Source organism: Haliotis rufescens, unplaced genomic scaffold (genome assembly GCF_023055435.1).
Source record: "Haliotis rufescens isolate VD_foot unplaced genomic scaffold, xgHalRufe1.0.p SCAF_12, whole genome shotgun sequence".
In the NCBI taxonomy this organism is placed as follows: domain Eukaryota; kingdom Metazoa; phylum Mollusca; class Gastropoda; order Lepetellida; family Haliotidae; genus Haliotis; species Haliotis rufescens.
Genome location: NW_025963802.1, coordinates 9,249,348 through 9,268,016, shown reverse-complemented (window position 1 = coordinate 9,268,016; position 18,669 = coordinate 9,249,348). Strand labels below are relative to the sequence as shown.

Sequence of the window (18,669 nt, the reverse complement as noted above, 5' to 3'; positions counted from 1 at the left end):
AAAACACGGACCGGGAATTGTCGGCGGGTGGTGGAGCCTTTGATCTTTGATTCCTTTGTCTAGCTTATGATTCACATCATAACTTTCGTTATACATAGAACACTGTTACTCCGACTCATGTCGTTGTTATATGAGAGCAGATTACACATGTGCGAGTGTGTTCATCAAAGAGTAAACCCGACAAAGCCACAATGGGGGCCGTAGATTCGTGGGTTAAGATTGTACCCCTTGCAATCCACTCGTTGTCTAGTACGTGTGAATGCCACGCCAAGTTTGTGACCGTTTCTGACTCTGCTCGTGATATACAACAATATATCCTTGCTTATTTTCAAAATTGATTTCCAGAGCTATAGTGCTGGGAAGGAGAAAAGTGTAATTTTCTTTTCAATACATTAGGGAAATTCATGAATTTCACGAAGTAATCGGATAAAATGTTAACTTCTAAAGCTATAATCTCAAGATCAAAGTGTAGTTTTTGTAATTACTGTTAGATATAACGGTAAGGAAAGAATTAAATAAATGCCAAGTCCATCACGAAACCCTGTTTTATGCAAGGCAGAGAAAGGTTTCACAGAGCTCTCTGTCGTCCCTGAACTTGGAGGCACGTGCAGATTTTAAAACCGTTATAAATTTATTTATTTATTTTTTTATTTATGAAGTAATACTTACGATTTTTGTCAAAGCCGGTAACTGAGACTAGAGGGGTTGCACATGATCAGCTATAAATACAATATAAATACAATACAATATAAATAAATACAATAAAACGTCCACAATTAGGACATACCCTTGCTGCTGATGGCACAGTGAACACACACAACAACTGGTCTATATTAACATCAGACTCTTCAATTAATTTTTTTATATATACCCAAGATAGTAAATATCTACCACCCTGCTTCCAACCAGGTACCATCTTCACAAAGGTAAAGGAGGACAAGATGAATTCTACATGTTATCGCGGAACAACTACAACCTCGCTTATTTGCAAATTATTTGAGAAACTACTTCTCCAGCGTTAAACATCAACATTTACTAATGGCAAGAAAAATATCCCCATCCTCTGCAACTTGGGTTTACAATATAAAGCGCCAACGCCAGAGAATAACAAATCTCGAATATCTGCCGAAACAGATTCCATTGGGCGCAAAAGGCAAAATAGCGGTGAAAATTATATGAATGGCTCGCTGAAAAATTATGGTTTAAGGACACAATGTTTTTCACATGAACGTTTCATGACGTGAATCGGACCTGAAACCTTACATATTGTGTAACCCACTGTTTTTCAACTGAGCCACCAGGGCACTTGAAGGAGTGTTCAATCTTACATGTCATGACTTCAGTTGTATGCATGCTGCACGCGGTCTTTCTCTCGCATGCTTTCATCGAATTCCTTTTATGCTGCGACGCACTGTGTTGTTTCACTTTCCGATATCCTGATGTCTTATTCTTTCTGGTATTTCATGCAATAAGGCGGTTTATAAGTTAGATAAAAACCTCCTCCTCGGTCTTGACTGAGAATGTAAGCCCGGGGCTTCGCGATATTGGGTCGGATCTCGGTCTGGGAGTCGGTTTTTATCCTTTACATCTACCCGTAGCTCCTTACGGATGTGAGGTACGGTCAGCTGTATCAAGATGTGAACGTGACAATTTTGTGAGGTGAAGTGAGGTGAAATGGGGTTTAACGTCGCGTCCAAGATTATTGCACTTATATAGCGACGTGCATGTACGTGTATGTGTGGCTGCTTGTACTAGTCCGGACTGATGCCGATTTATAGTGCTAGCTCACTGAGATACCATGCCGCAGTTTAACATGAATACCCCACTCAGACACAGTATACTGACTCCGAGCCGACCAGTCCTTGTTTTAGCCCCTTAATGCCGAGCGACAGACAGGGTAACAACAAGTACCATCTTTTAACGTCTTTTGGTATGACGCGGTCGGGGATCGAACCCCGGACCTTCCGCTCTCCGGGCGGACGCTCTACCACTAGACCACGGAGGCGGTCTGTGACAATTTGGAGACTGTACAAGGAAAATGATGCGACTAGTTACAATGACTCCATAGAGAATCGCTTACACATATCACACGTGCAGCTGTAACAGCGTATTATAGAGCGCTATATTGACAAAACTGTTCTAAACCTATTCGGAAAATTATGCTCTCTGGACTAGGGTTTGGTATGCCGGCAACTGTTCTCACTGATAATGGAAACATCCTCATCCTCTTCCTACCAGTCTATAAACTTGGTGAAACATTGAGATCGTAACAGAAACAGAAACATTTGGACTTCTATCTTACACTGTGATGGCTTTCCGTTGATGAGGAGGAGATATCCACCACAAGGAGTACGTTGATATGAGAGAAAGCCTCTGTCGTATCCGAAACTGTGACCCCATCACTGACCACCATCGGCTCTGGCTATATGGAAGGGGTAGCCCAGTGGTTAAAGCGTTCGCTCGTCACACCGAAGACTCGGTTCGTTTCCACTTATGGGTACAATCTCATTTCTGGTGTAACCAGCCGTGATATTGCTTGACCATTGATAAAAACGGCGTGAAACCATACTCACTCACTCACTCACTCACTCACTCACTCACTCACTCACTCACTCACTACTTTCAGAGGAAAATACTGATCTCTTAAAGTTATTCTTGCTGCTTGTCAACTTATTTTGCAGACCATTATATTCGAAATTATACTTCTAACTTTGTCCAACGCACACTCATATATTTTAATTTAGAATGGTTTGATTTGAAATTGTGGTGGACATTCTCGAAGTAGCTGTGTAGATGAGTTTCGACAATAGCGATGAAGAAGTGCTTTGAAAACTACCGTCTTCAGACTGGACAGGTATTGCCACACAGGTTTATATGCTCCGCGTCATTATTGAATGGTCACCTAGGTATGAATTGTGAGTGAGTCTGGTTTTACGCCGCTTTTAGCAATATTCCAGCAATATCACGGTGGGGGACACCAGAAATAGGCTTCACACATTGTACCCATGTCGGTAATCGAACCGGGTCTTCGGCGGGACGGGCGAACGCTTTAACCACTAGGCTAACCGACCGCCCCCCTAGGTATGAAGGTTTCAATCATGAACATATGCCAACAAGCGTCAATATGTTGACAATGTGATTAACAGTTGGAGAACATGTTGTTTATGCCCATATCACACTGATTGGAAGATTTTATGCAACTCGACAAATGGACAACGACTATGGAAAACAATGAAAAGTGCAAGATTGAAGAAGATGGACAAACCTGGCCAAAACACACGCCTGAACGCAACACGTGGTTTAGTCCACGCACGTGCAATACATGACAAGTAACAGTCATTGTGGGTATCAATGGTACGTTCCAGATGCAACTGAACTGCATTCTTGGAAGGTTGAAATGCGACGTTTTTTAATACTTTTATCTTTTATCATCTGCGTCACATCTCAATAATGACACTGAATACCACCACTGATGTGAAGTGTACATACGTTTATAAACATCGATATAATAATAATAATAATAATAATAATAATTTGGTTGTAAATAATATAGGGGGTGTAATGCATTTATAATACAATATATTTTTATCTACATGAACATTTAATAATGATATACATAATATATATTGCATAAATATATGATATATACAATACTCGTACATATTCTAATAATGACATAATTACAGAATTCAGGCTCTAGAAGTCATGTGTGTATTCATAGTTTGTTTTCAGCTTCGTGTGGACAATCGCAACATGGCTGAAATTGTCGATGCGACGTTAAATATTAACTCACTCGTGTGGACAGCTTTATAAACATTGTACTTAGATATATTAATGACCTCGATCGGAGTTCACGGTACAGGTTTATTGATATACTAATATGAAACAGAATACAAGCGGTAAAATGAGAGTCCTGGAATAGTCGTATACATGTATACATGACGCCGTTATTGAATTATTTGAATTGGCCAAACGTTGCTTTAGAAACTCTTTAATACGGGACCAGCGTACATTAATATGCCCAGGTCAGCCTATTTAAGAACAAATTAATAACGAATTGTGAATATATGTGGCACTTGCAACTCTTATACCATAAACACGAACACACTGTATCTACTGTACAAGAGCGGGAGAGAATAACTGTACATAAAATTCTATTTCTATGTGTAAGACCTCAGTTTCCATAATTTTACACAAGAGATGTTTTGTAACTTTGATTTTGCTTTTATATATTCCATTCCCATAAAATTCAAATTCCCACCGACAAGTTATTTTCTTGGTGGTGTTCACGATTGTGTTTCCAAATCCCCCCAAATCTCACTCTTTGACAAGGTTATGCCTGCGAGCTATTCGTCACCTGGGATTCACTCACCGTCCCCGCTACATACATCCATTTATCCGGATAAATAAACTCATTACCAGTTAATATTTCCCGTGCTAAGAAGTAGCCAGACCTGCCTACAAGTGCCAAGCTCGCTGTACAAAAGCCTCGCACTCCTTGCGGCGGTTCCTCGTATTATTGTTCGCCCCTATTCTTCTATATTTACGCTGTTGTTTAGAATAATATTTTCCGCGAGTCCTGCCATTCATCTTAAAGTATTTTCCTAACAATTATAAGAGGGGGACTTCGTGGGATCCAGCGAAACGAAACACCTCAAGTGTGAGGGTTTATCAGAACAAGGTTCGGCACTCACCCGCTATATACACCCTTAAGCCCGGAGAACTGGATCGTAATGCTTTTGTATAAAACCATAATTAAATTTTCGGGGTAAATCCGTGATTGCAGCCCCTGGGGTTATCCAATCCATTCACATCTATTCCGTATCTGTCAATATTTTTATCTATTAGCCAACCGTGATAACTTGTTAAGCTAGTATACGTCCCTGAAAGCTGCCTGTTCCAAGTGTCGGAGCAGCAGCGAGTGTGAATCTCGCCCCTCTGTGTGTGAATGGATTGCTGACGAAGCAGCCAATCAGAGAGCGCTATCTCATTAGGCCTGTCTTCATCATCCAATGAAATGGGCACAATAACAAATCCGCTGGTGGAGTAGTTATATGCGATATTGTAAAATTTAATGGATCTTAATGCGAATTTGATCAATGCGTATTCGTCGAGGATCTGAATGGCCCAATCGGAGGCAGTGTATGTTTGAAGTTCGCGTGAGAGCAGTAGTTTAAACACATGGTGTTTAATCTAGCTTTCAGACGGCCGTTCGTACAGCGATCACTGCGGCCAGTCTGAATACCTCAGCTTTGAAATTACGATTCTTCTCGACACACGGGATATCTCTTCACCCCCGGGCCTAATTCTCCTACCCTCAGGAATCTACAAGAGGGTTCAGTATCTGTGGTCATTGTTGTGTTATCTACTCTGCACATCCCACTAAACATAGTGTATTGGATACATATTACCTGTAATTTACACCTCCGTGGAGCCTTTGATGTTGCCGCCTCAGGTGTTTTAATAACCTGGATGTAGCAAGGTGAGACATTTTTCTTTTCCAATTATTTCATTAAGATAAATAAAAATATATATTTTTCTTTGATGATATGAGTTCAAATATTTTAGATATGTCAATGAACCCCAATGCAAAGTTTACATTATCGATACTTGAAAAAGATTAAAGAGATTTAGAAATGATGATGGATTTACAGCTCAGAGATTTGTATCGCATTCATCGAAATCCGAGTGTGAGCAAACTGTCTGTCACATTCGTTGCAATTTATGACGTTAGATAAACCGAGTGTTGGACTCAACTATTTAATAAAACATCGCAACCAGAGAAGCGAAATACAACGCCCTCCAAGCTGTTAATAATACCGCTAGCTGTCTTGAACAATAGAGTATATATATATGAGATGATATACGTATCTAGTACTGTGAATATCTAATAAATTTCACTCCCAAACAATTTCCGAGTGATTGCAAACAGTGTCAGTTTACACGACCCCAATAGCTTGGGTACTCTATATGTGTACCGTCTTGTGTAGTCAATGCTTATGGCAAATTCACAATTAAGGATTTACACACATATGTAGATTTGAAAGTGTGAGCAAGTGTGACATGGTATAGTCAGTTTTTACTTCATTACAACATGTTTCTCCCATACAAACATTACAATCGCGTTTCATCCATACAAACATTACAATCACGTTTCATCCATGCACATGTTACAATCATGTTCATCCATGCAAATATTGCAATCATGTTTCATCCATACAAATATTACAATCATGTTTTCCCCTTCAACCATTACAATCATAATTCTCAAATCCAGTATGATTGATAGGTGCCACATGGTCCCCATGATACACTACTGGGATATAGTTCAACTGAAATCTACATGCATGCTTTCCATCACACGGCTTTCCCTTGTAACATTCTACTGTCATGTCATCCAACAATCTGATAAAACCATTGCTCGAAACTGTTTAGTAATCAATATACATGTACATATATTCAGTGTGAAATGGTCAGCTGTGAGCGGATGGGACTTTACTCAGCCACAATGCCATGACAGTTCGAGCGCTGCAAAGAGTTTGGGTGTGTTGATGAGTTAATTAGTTGCCAGGGCGATCACGCGCCCGACCCAGAGATATGTGGTATAATGTCACACCCATTCTGATAACATTATCACATGGAGGGGATGAAATTGTTTAATTGTCTTATATACCAGACCAGAATACGACTAACTGCCTCGTTTAATTAATTAAGTACAGATGTATTTCTACTTGCTTTTAACACAAGCATCCACGTTGAAGTTTTAAGTGGCATGTGACAGTGCGTAAAAACACCGATGACTATCAAAACATGGCTTTCTATACCTGTATATAGGGAATGATAGGCTTTAGACCACTTAACTAAACAAGAAGTGCTGAAATATGTTTATCAGTATAAACAGCCCACTTGAGCAAAGGGGAAATGCAGCTCTGTGTAGCTAAATATAAAACTTAAAAAAGTATCACTTAAATGCTAGTTACAAATGATATTTATATTAAATCTTTTTCATCAAATGTACAAATAACATACTCTCATACACTACCTTGAGTCGAGTACAATGGACTGTGTGGTGTTTTGAAATTTTAATACGCCATAGAAGTATGTAAATTAATATTTCGAAATAAATGTACTTAGGTGGATGTCAGTTCACAATTCAGTGTTTATGAAGATTTAACGCTTTCTGGTTAATGTCGTTTGAATGAATACAACCACCCAGATTAACCATTAGCTGGAGTCTGAGCTTCTTAATTTAAGACTTGTAGGGTAGCTGCAGATAAACAGTTTGAATATACATCAAATACAACTGGAATTGTTTTGGTTAAATGTGTTTTTAATAGAACGGATTAATGTTAAACGACATCAAATTCTTTTCCGGAAAGAGACATGTTTCAGATTGGAGTGTTTGTCTGAACTATGCATGCCTTTGAGAAAAAGCGTTTTCTGAAATAGAGAAATATTCACTAGATGATTAAAAATAAAAACATATACGTTATATACACTTGATGATATATTGAATTACTTTGTAATAGTTGCTTTAGTTTCAGAAGCATCAATATTTACTTGACGATCAATCGTAACTTTAAATGCCAATTGTAACGCAAATGGAATTGATTATGTATGTACATTGATGCCATCTGAAACATATTAAGTCGCTGCTAACAAGCTGCTAACAAGCTGTTAACCCAGGTTGAAATCTCCATGCAATTCCATTAACAGAATTATTTTCTTATTATCAATATGCATCCAGTAATAATGCAAGTCTATCTATAGATCCAGCATAACTGCAGATAAATATGGACGGCATATGCCTAGCAACTGGTTACCTGCCGTACAGGGCTAGGGGTTAATTGTAGCCAGGTGTGTGTTGTGCTTATGAAGTAATGTTTACTTGGATGAGAAGCTTGTTTCAACAGTCGCTTCATATGTGTATTTATTCACGTGCTGATACATATTACCAGATGATATCAAACAAGTATGTTGATGTTATTACCGTATAAATCTGTATGTGTATGCAAAGCTTTGATGATCAAAAGATGAGAGAAGGGAGTTTTAATGGATGTAGACATTTCCCAATTTGCTGACGGAAATGCAGGAGATGTTTTCTGCAATTGATACAGACGATGTGTGTGTTATGGGGGAGGGTGGGTTCTGGGGGAGAGGATTTGGTTGGTGTGCAATTGATTATATTTGTAGATCATTAACCTCACACACAGATGTATCCATAACGTCATAAATGTCTTGTACAAATTAGACACAACTGTCTTGACAATATTGATTTCATTTTTTGTAATTCAGAAATTATAATATGTAAAAATGTTCTGTTATCCCATTTTTGCAATAGGGTTAGACAACCGTCGAGTAGAGTTGTCTCCCTTAAGGTGGCTGCTCTAACTGTACATTCGAGTCACGATAACGCTATTCCTTGTTCGCGTACGCCAGACTCACGTCCCAAAACAATCATACATGTTTTGTACCCTCCCCCCTGTGGGTGTTTTGTACAATAAATATTCTTTTTCTTCTTCTTCTTCTACCGCAAATGATTAAGAAACACCCACGGACGAATTTCACCCCAATGTCATAAAAAACATACAATTTCATAAATATTTTTATATATGTAATTTATCATACCAAAAATATCATTAAACGACCAATGTGATGTTGAAGTGAGTTAATGAGGGGGTTTATACCGACATGGATGGAGATACCCATTCAGTGACACACACCCATACACTGCAGCAGCACCTCAATCAGAGGAAGCATAAATCTGTTGTGTCAGGGCACGCCACTATCTGTGGGGCCGCCGTGTTGGGGCCAATAAAACACCGCTGCTACAGTCTCGCCGAGATACCACGTGCTCCATATTGGACCTATTTCACAACATGTGAGATGTTTGTTTGCTTCTCGAAGAACGCAACCCTCCTACTAGCCCGTAAAAGTCAAGCATGTGTTTCATTAGCCAGGAGTAATGTCTCTTCCATTGGTCACGTGACCATTCGGTACAGACAAGCTGTTATTAGATGAGGATGACAACGGATACAAGAATGGTTTTCTTACGCGATTTGGAGGCTTCCAAAGGACTTTCCCTTATTTCGGTGTGTTTTCTTGTATCTCTGTCCATTCACCTCTCTTTACCCGTCCCCTCTCTCTTTCTCTTCCTTTATTCCTTTATTGTTCTCTTCTTCTTCTGCATTCAAAAATGAGCTTCAGCAGATCTGTCATCGAACCGATGTTTAAGTGGAAAGTCGGCACAATACATCTCTCTCTCTCTCTTTCTCTCTCTCCCCTCTCTCTCTCTCTAGATCTCTCTCTCTCTCTCTCTCTCTCTCTCCCCTCTCACTCTCTCTCTCTCTCTCTCTCTCTCTCTCAGATACTACATGCAACTACATCAACGTGGACATTGTTGTTTGTTTGTTGTTTAACACCGCACTCAGCAATATTCCAGCTGTATGACGGCGGTCATAGCGAGTCTGGACCAGACAATCCAGTGAATGACACCATCAGAACTAACCTACACAACTGGTGTACGATGACTTGCATCAACCAAGTCAGCCAGCCTGACCGCCGATCCCGTTAGTCGCCTCTTAGTCGCCCCCGGATCTTCACGGGGCAATCAGGTAACGAATTACATGTTCGACGGTCTTAAAGAGGGACTTTGCCCTCTGGTCTGGCGTCTAATTCCAGTCTACATCACGCGGAGTCAGAGAGTCGACACACGACTACAGCGACGAGGACATTTTCATTACTGATACACGTCGACCTGGCGTCATTGCGTATATGTTTCCATCACAAATAGATGAAAGTTGCTAAGCTTGGCTTATTTCATATAGGTCACACGTTTAATCTGGCTCCTGTTACATGAAATAGCTGCGTGGTTTTGATCCTGTTGAATCACACCAGATAACGATGACGTGTGTGTGAAGTGTGCGGTTTGGGTTACACACCACCGCAGAGATATACGTATGTCGTGTATATCTGTCTCCACATGATAGACCCTCTTGTTCCATGCAAGTCCTTACGTTAACAAGCGAGTTCCTATGTTAACAAGCGAGTTTCTATGTTAACAAGCGAGTTCCTATGTTAACAAGCGAGTTCCTATGTAAACAAGCGAGTTCCTATGTTAGCATGCAAGTCCCTATATTAACAAGCGAGCTCCTATGTTATCAAGCGATTTTCTATGTTAACATGCAAGCCCCTATGTTAACAAGCGAGCTCCTATGTTAAGAAGCGATTTCCTATGTTAACATGCAAGTCCCTATGTTAACAAGCGAGCTCCTATATTAACATGCAAGCCCCTATGTTAACATGCAAGCGCCTATGTTAACAAGCGAGTTCCTATGTTAACAAGCTATTTCCTATGTTAACAAGCGAGCTCCTATCTTAGCAAGCGATTTCCAATGTTAACATGCAAGTCCCTGTGTTAACAAGAGAGTTCCTATGTAAACATGCGAGTCCTTATATAAACAAGCAAGTCAATATGTGTTACCATGCGATTCACTGTTAACATGCGAGTCCCTATGTTAACAAGCGAGTCCAAGTTAACATGCGAGTCCCTATGTTAACAAGCGAGTCCCTATGTGAGGTGAGTTGAAATTGGGTTTAACCTCGCGTCAAAGATTATTGCACTTATATAGCGACGTGCATGTACGTGTATGTGTTTGTGTGGCTGCTTGTACTAGTCCGGACTGATGCCGATTTATAATGCTAGCTCACTGAGATACCATGTCGAAGTTTAACATGAATATCCCACTCAGGCATTGTATACTGACTCCGAGCCGACCAGTCCTTGTTTTAGCCCCTTAGTGCCGAGCACCAGACAGGGTAACAACATGTACAGTCTTTCAACGACTTTTGGTATGACGCGGCCGGGGTTCAAACCCCGGACCTTCCGCTCTCCGGGCGGACGCTCTACCACTAGACCACGGAGGCGGTCCCCCTATGTGAGATGCGATCTCTTGTGTTAACATGCGAGTCTCTATGTAGATATTAAGTGTAGTGCGTAAGGGCTACAATATGGAACAATGCTGCTAAATGAAGGATTGACTCTGGTAGAGATCGAAAGAAAAAAAGAACGAAACAGCGGCAGCAGACGACAGCAGATGGGAGAAGACAGAAGAGAACGTGAAGAATTAAAGAGAGAATGGGGGTGGAGAGGGGAAAGAAAAGAAGGAAAAGAAACGTTAGAATATCAATCAAATTCACACAAAGGGCAAGAGGTGAATGAAAAAACACCGAGCGAGGGTTAGGGGGAGGGGAGAATAATTATAGCCGTGGCGATATGGGGATTACCTAAAATTATGAAGATCACAAGTGATAAAGACTTGGATATCGGGAATCGAACACGAACTCGTTTTGTACTCATTACAAAAATTGTAAAAATCCAACACAATGTCTTTTTCGCTTGTCTTCAACTATATCAAATATATTCAAGTTAGATTACATCGACCACTGACCTGCTTATTCCGTCAGTTACGTGATAACGCCGACCCCCTTGGCCAGAATTTCCATTTCAAATCAAATTCACTATAATCATTGTTGAAGCATGGTCTTGTCTGACCAGGAAGTCTGATTTTATTATTAACCCATCCAGCTACAAAGCAACATTGTGATGAAATGTGGGCATGCAGTCAATGAATGCACGTCTTTTCAATGTCTTAAACCCTTTCATGGTGCCTAATGCATATAAAAGCTATCCTTACACCACCATCGCTCACACACATTCTGTATAATGAAAGGTTACGAAATCAAACAAATTCGGACCAGACAATGAAATATGGCCTATGAATATTCCAAATGGAGATTTCAGTGATTATTTTTATGAATTAGTTCAATTTGTCAGTGTTAGGCGCGCGTAAGCGTGGCTTATGACTTGGGAGTGAAGTTTTCTGGAGTGAGGTCGCAAAAAGCCACGTTTTTATTCATGGCGCAATAACAAGTAATCAGCGGAGTAATCCGGTCCTTAAACCTGTGATTACTCCGCCGCAACTCTCACATGGACACAACGGATCCGCATTCCTCCGCGGCCCTTTGAAGTTGTTTGATGACAAAACACTCTCCTTAATATTGATGAATTTCTTCTCCTAATCAATAGAAGCGAACACAATATTTACAAGTGGTTTGTGTTGGCAGATAGCTGCTAGTGTTGCCGGCCATTGCATCTTCATCGCATAAAGAAACTCACCGAGTTGGGATTGTGTGCATCGTACGTACCCATATCAGCCCGTTCGTTTCAATTGGAACATTTATACACGCTACCAGTTGATCAAACGTGGCTTGGAATTTCTTCGATTCGGTAAACAACCCGATTCAAGCTTTTGAACCCATCTCGGTTGCGTATACCGCCGCACTGGTCACTGCAAATACTACCCAGACGAAATGACCACAAATCTCGTGCTTCACTATTGAACATCTATTAAACACACTGCTCAAGTTATTCTATCTTTACGATGTCCAATTTTGAGGCCATATTAGCACCAACTCGATTTTGTTTAAACAAACTCCGCTTTCATTTGGCGAACATTGTCAAATTTATTACCGATTTGTTGGTATAAGATTCGTCGGCGAGTATGAAAACTTGCACCGGCTCGTGAAACGAGATTCGGAATGGGTGTTGGAGGGTTAGGATGCATAATAAAGAGATCATAACGGACTATGAAAACCACATAAAGACGGAGTAACGATACGGTCGGCCCGAGCGAGACTGAGCGTATTTATGACAACATAAACCCACGAAGCGCGTGGCGGAGGGCATAATGTTTTATTGACTAACTGCTCTGTGATTCCCGTTAGTTAATACATTTACTCTCCTCTATCGTTGGAAATCACGCGGCGAGATTATATCAAGACTCTGAATGATTTCGCATATGTAGTGCTCGTTGTAGCTTTATTATTATCAAATGACGGTGAATGTTTATGCGCGACGAAAGCCCAAAGCATGACGGAGCGGGCTCTCGTGTGACCCACGCCTCATAAACTACGGCTCACAAGCTTGGCTCGACTCTTACAGTGTTAAAGGGCTGCTTGCCTGTTAATGCGATGATCTGAAAAGGGGATCTCGATGCTAATAGGAGGGGAGGATCGGCCCGCCGTATCACCCACCATCTCTGATTGGCTATTTTGATGATCAAATATTGTTTTAACCTGAATACGAATATTATTAGTTATTTTCACTTTATATGATGAATGACGAAGGGTTATAGATTACCACGGTGGTACGTTTTACTGAACATCGAAAATACATTAACTTGATGAGAAATACAAACTGAAAACGACTTTGTTTTCAAATCGTTTATCATATTCAGAACTTTTATTGACGTATAAAAATTGTTTTTTTGTTTTTTTAAAGCATGGTATGTCCCTATGGTCATTGTGATTTCAGGCAATAAACATCGGGTTTGGAAGTCGTGCATGTCACCAAGTAGTAAAGCGCCCTCTAGTCGAATTGACGAGTTTTGACCTTGACGTGCGTTTGTAAAATCTATCATGCATAAACGTTGGTTTTTTTTGCATATAATAAAAACCATGTTTTTAGCTTAACCTTTTTTAAAATATCGTAATCTCACGTTTCTGACGAAGTACCAAATAAAAAGTTATTAATCTTTGATTAATGTAAGTTGTGAATGTGTAATGACTGAGCACTGTCATAATATTTGATACATGGGTTTGCAGGATTTGACCAAAATGGTCTGATAGTAAAAACATGGTGGTGCAGATGATGGTCATCAATCATCCAAGTAATCACATTAACGGAAGCATCAGAATAAAGAATTGCGCGTCACGACGTTCTGAATGACTACAATTTATTCAAATTTCTACTAAATTTAATTCATGGAATAATTGATGATAACAAGGTGATATGAAGGTATTTGTAAAGCTGTCTACGATCTTTACCACTGGTTCTGGCTTCCGTTTAGACTTGCATGACAACGCCAGGGTCAAAGGTCACGATGTGCTACCTCAAGGTCATAAATCTTAATTTTCTATCCCTCATAAATCATTATTATCCGAACGGCTACCATATCATAATATTTGAGCGAGACAGATTGACGGATATGTTATAAAAACGAAGAACGTATTTTTATCGGTGTAGTTTCACGCATTAGACTGGCCCGTTGCTGCCACGAACTCGTCTGAGGAGCTGATTTCGGAATAATATCATTCCAGAAAGTATCAAATCCGGTTTTGGCGTTGCGTATCAATGAAACGTAGAATATCCTTGTCCGACATGTTTTCTTTTCAAAACGACGATAAATGATTATTGTGTCAATGTACAAAAATATTAGTTTCCCTGATGTGGTAGTGTTTTCTCAGTTGACGTCATTTGTTAGTAATCAAATCTTGGTGATGGTAAGACGGGCCGGAAATCTAACCCGGGTTAGGTTAAAGGTTGGACTGGGTTCTTACAAAAGCGGACTTTGAGCAGCTGAAATCGGTCTTACAGTTCAAACCGATGACAGCAGTAGAGTGGCTGTGTCATCCTTATAGTGGCCGAGCACAATACTCGGCTTTGAGGTGATAGGCGTTGCACTGTATTCATGCCTAGTCTCAGTTTACACGTGTGTTTTGTCTTCCCTTCCTTTAAGTCGATTAGAATAACACTCTGAGTTTCACTGGAATTTTCTTAGGTTTTGTTCTCGAACAATTGAGATGGAATTTTTTGACGAATTAGTAACATATAGCTAGCTATGATAAAAGAGAAACGGAATTATCTGTTCTGAAATCTTATCTCCTAGTTATCTAACTCTACAGATTTACTTATACCTTGGGAGTGTATTATCATGTCTGGTCACAGGTTCGGTATAATCTTACATAATACTGATGAGAAAATCTTTTTACCTTTAACATTTCATCTCTGAATCAGAAGTCAGTTGCTACCTGGAGAGAGCCAGGCTTCGGTGGGCTGTCTGTAAGTAGTGGCTTCTAACAGGTGTATGTGTTGTTTAGCTCTAGTTGTTGTTTGTTGTTTAACGCCGCTCTCGGCAGTATTCCAGCTATATGACGGGGGTCTATAAATAATCGAGTCTGGACCAGACAATCCAGTCATTGACATCATGAGCATCGATCCCCGCAATCGGGATACGATGACTGCATCAACCAAGTCAGCGAGCCTGACCACCCGATCCCGACCACCCGATCCCGTTAGACAAGCATAGTAGCCTTTCAAGGCAAACATGGGTTGCTGAAGACCTATTTCACCCCGGATCTTCACGGGTCTGCTTAACTGTAAGTTAGGACATTATCAATGTGATAGTAACAGCAACGCCCATGCATTTTCTCACAAATAGTGTCAGACGCGCATGAACAAATTCTAACTGAATGCTTTTTGTAATGGCAGTGCAAAGTATTATGAATGTTTAACGATTGGTAAATGATAAGATGAAGATATCTATTGCGTAACATTCCATCGAGAAATAGTGACAATATTCTACAAACTACAAATATATACACGTAAGGTAAAAAACATACAGGTATTTCCATGTATCTATAATTGCTTTTGGGTCGATGTGGCGTTAGTTTTGTCGGTAGGACAATGCAGGAGCTTAGAGATAGATAAGACAAGATCATTTATTGTTCATATATACTCATTTGGGGCCGGGTACAAACAGTTAAGACATACTGATGATAGAATTAAAACTTTATACATGATTCATTCTGTTTTAGTGATATAAACACGTCTTATAATAAAACCATTCCTGTCTTGCTCTTTACGAAACCGTAAAACTCATTGTTTTAATGGAACCATACCAGCTATGTTTCTTCATGAATCCGAATACGTCATTCCTTTCAAGCGGCCATGTCACTCAATCTCTTTACGAAACCACAAGAAAACATTATATCCATGGAACCATACAGCCCTTTCTCATTACGAAACCAACAATCACATTCTTTATTCAAGAAACCATTTATGCCTTTCTCAATACCAAACCACATAAGCCATTTTCTTCATCAAACCATTAGAGACCGCCTCCGTAAGCTAGTGGTAGAGCGTCCGTCCGGAGAACGGAAGATCGAGTGTTCGAACCCCGGCCGCGTCATACCAAAAGTCGTTGAAAGACTGTACTTGTTGTTACCCTGTCTGGCGCTCGTCATTAAGGGGCTAAAAAGGACTGGTCGGCTCGGAGACAGTATACGATGCCTGAGTGGGGTATTCATGTTAAACTGAGACATGATATCTCAGTGGACTAGTCCGGATAAGTACAAGCAGCCACACACACACGTGCATGCACGTCCCTATATAAGTGCAATGATCTTGGACGCGACGTGAAACACCTTACCACCTCACCTCATTAAACCATTCAACCATGTTTTAAATATGCAATGATGCATACAATATATGAACATTTATCCTATCTGATGAGATCCCAATGTAAGTATAATATAAGTAAAAAGAAGTTATATGTGAACGTTTATGAAAGGTACGTTTGTTATGACCAGTAGATGGTCTCTGGTTTGTCATTTCAAATTCACGATATTTTTAGGATTAGTGTGTTTCCAGTTGTGTTTTTCTTTCAAAAGGAAACGCTGTGTATAATCGTACCTGGTGGAATGTTAGTCCTTGGACACACCAGGCACTGGGGGGATTTCCCAGGTGTAGCGAATCCCCATGTACACTCACTCCTATATATCTGTGGCTGAATCTCGCATTCCCACGCTCTCTCACGTTTGCTTGGCCATTTAATTTATCGAAGTGGCTGTCAGTTGTGTTCATGTTGTTTTGCCAGGGATTAAAACGTGTCAAGCAAAAAGTATACATCAAAACATTCTTAAGCATAATCAATTACGACATGCAGGTGAATTACCGCAACAGCAGCTTTTCCATCACACTGCAACGTCGCCGGTTGTTTCTTGTATACCAATTATGGTACCGTACAGTGTAGCTTATGTCTGTGCAATGTTATAGTACCTTATCACTCCACAGTGCAGATTATGTCTACACTATGCTTGTTAACAGGGTGCTCAACCTGCCAGGATGCTATTTTTCACTGTCTTGTCGCTGTATCTATGTTCATTCTTCAGACAACAGGTCTAGCGAGAGAGCAATTACTGACCATTTGCCTACCAGGCTGTCTGCGCATGACAGAAAGGTATGATGAGCATGGAACCTTGACATGATCTATGTGAAGGACGTAAGTGCTGGCGCCTTTACACACGTTGCTCAACCCAAGACATTTCATATTGACTAAATACAGGTTTCTTCTAAATGGATGTAACCGAATTCAATATATCAAGACGGGTAATGTATTAAAGGGGTGTCATTCACACCCTGGGGACGGTGGGGTAGCCTAGCGGTTAAGTGTTTAAGAATGTTTTCTGGTGTCCCCGCCGTGATAGTGCTGGATTGTTACAACAATCGGCGTTAAAACCAACTCACTAATTCACTCATTTTCTTTCAGGTCTTCCATAACCCAAAATTATAGAATTCTAACCACATGTTTAGTTTTGTTTACTGGGCCAATTATTAAACCCCTTCTCAAATCTTAAATCTAAAATCTAAAATACCAAGCCTCCAAAATCTAAATCCAACCCCCTAAACTTCAACCTCAACCCAAAACACAAATAACACAATTCCAACGATAGAACAATACCGCAGACCATATTCGTTGGCGCCCACGTCAATTGTAATGCTACCGTAACTGCTTGAAGAAATTCAGGATTTCGATACTGCTTTTTATCTGGCATAACAGCAGAGCCCCGTCCAAAGCCGTTAGTTTATTGGACATGTCAATTTTCTTTATAATCAAGTGCCAGTGACAGTGACAAATTCTTCGCCCAATAATGATGTGGATGTCAAATAACAGGCAAAAAATAGCATGTTATGCATTCCACGAACACTTCCCAGACAAACGCAACATTGCGATAAGAACCGTTAATACTCAAATAACATCAACTGTCACTATTCTAAATCTGTAAGCCTTGTAAGCCGCTGTTTATACTCCTGAAGACGTAAAAATACATAATATTTTTTACTTTAATAATGTTGTATCGCTAATCGCTCAGAGGTGCGTTCGTGCTACAAACAAAGATATCTGAAAAAGTAGAACGATGAATACACTTGGGGCTTGTAATCCGGGCACTAGTCCATGTAACAGAAACTCGGATCGTCGGCACCGGACAGAGTAGAGAGGTCGTGCCATATGTCGTTCGCAGCTCCGTCCCCGGCATTTGTTTGTTCTGTGTTTTGAATCTCTCCGCGCGGATGGAGGAGCTGGGTTGATATTTTATAATCGGATGATAGATCAAACGAACACTGAAATCCGTTTCATGTTTGGCTATTTCTAGCCACAGTCTTCCAAAAGCAAAATGGCCGCTCTTGACGTCTGTTCGCCCCAAAGATCACGTCGTATCTCGGACATCGCGGATTTCTCGCGGGACCAGGACGTGTGAAAGACGCATTACATTTTATTCAGACAGATTGGTTGTTTTTGAACAGCGACGTGATTGTTTGAGCGAAAACACAGCCAGTGGGTAAGACGCCGTTCACCGGAACGATCGAAATGCACTGAAGTTATGGACAGTTGATATAGATATTTCATAAATGTGCACGTACCCAATAGTCCCGCAGTGTGAATATGCAGGGGCTGCACATTTAGGACACGGGAGGAATGTTATGCATTTGCACTGATCTGTGTTTGTGTACATTTTCACTGCCTGGATTGGCCCGAAACTGTTTAA

The 18,669-nt window shown here is 40.4% G+C and overlaps 2 protein-coding genes across 3 annotated transcripts in view; both read left to right on the top strand.

Annotated features, from left to right (window-relative positions):
* Positions 1–11,130, top strand: part of LOC125378392 (zonadhesin-like) — a 29,778-nt gene extending 18,648 nt beyond the window's left edge. Inside the window, exon 3 of the mRNA XM_048393864.1 lies at positions 11,050–11,130. Coding sequence (XP_048249821.1) covers positions 11,050–11,130 — 81 coding nt within the window. The remainder of the gene's footprint in view (positions 1–11,049) is intronic.
* LOC124143892 (fibroblast growth factor receptor-like 1) overlaps positions 5,087–18,669 on the top strand; it is a 115,096-nt gene continuing 101,513 nt past the window's right edge. For both annotated transcript variants that reach the window (XM_046513054.2, XM_046513053.2), the window contains exon 1: positions 5,087–5,482. The gene's annotated coding sequence lies outside the window, so the exon portion shown is untranslated. The remainder of the gene's footprint in view (positions 5,483–18,669) is intronic.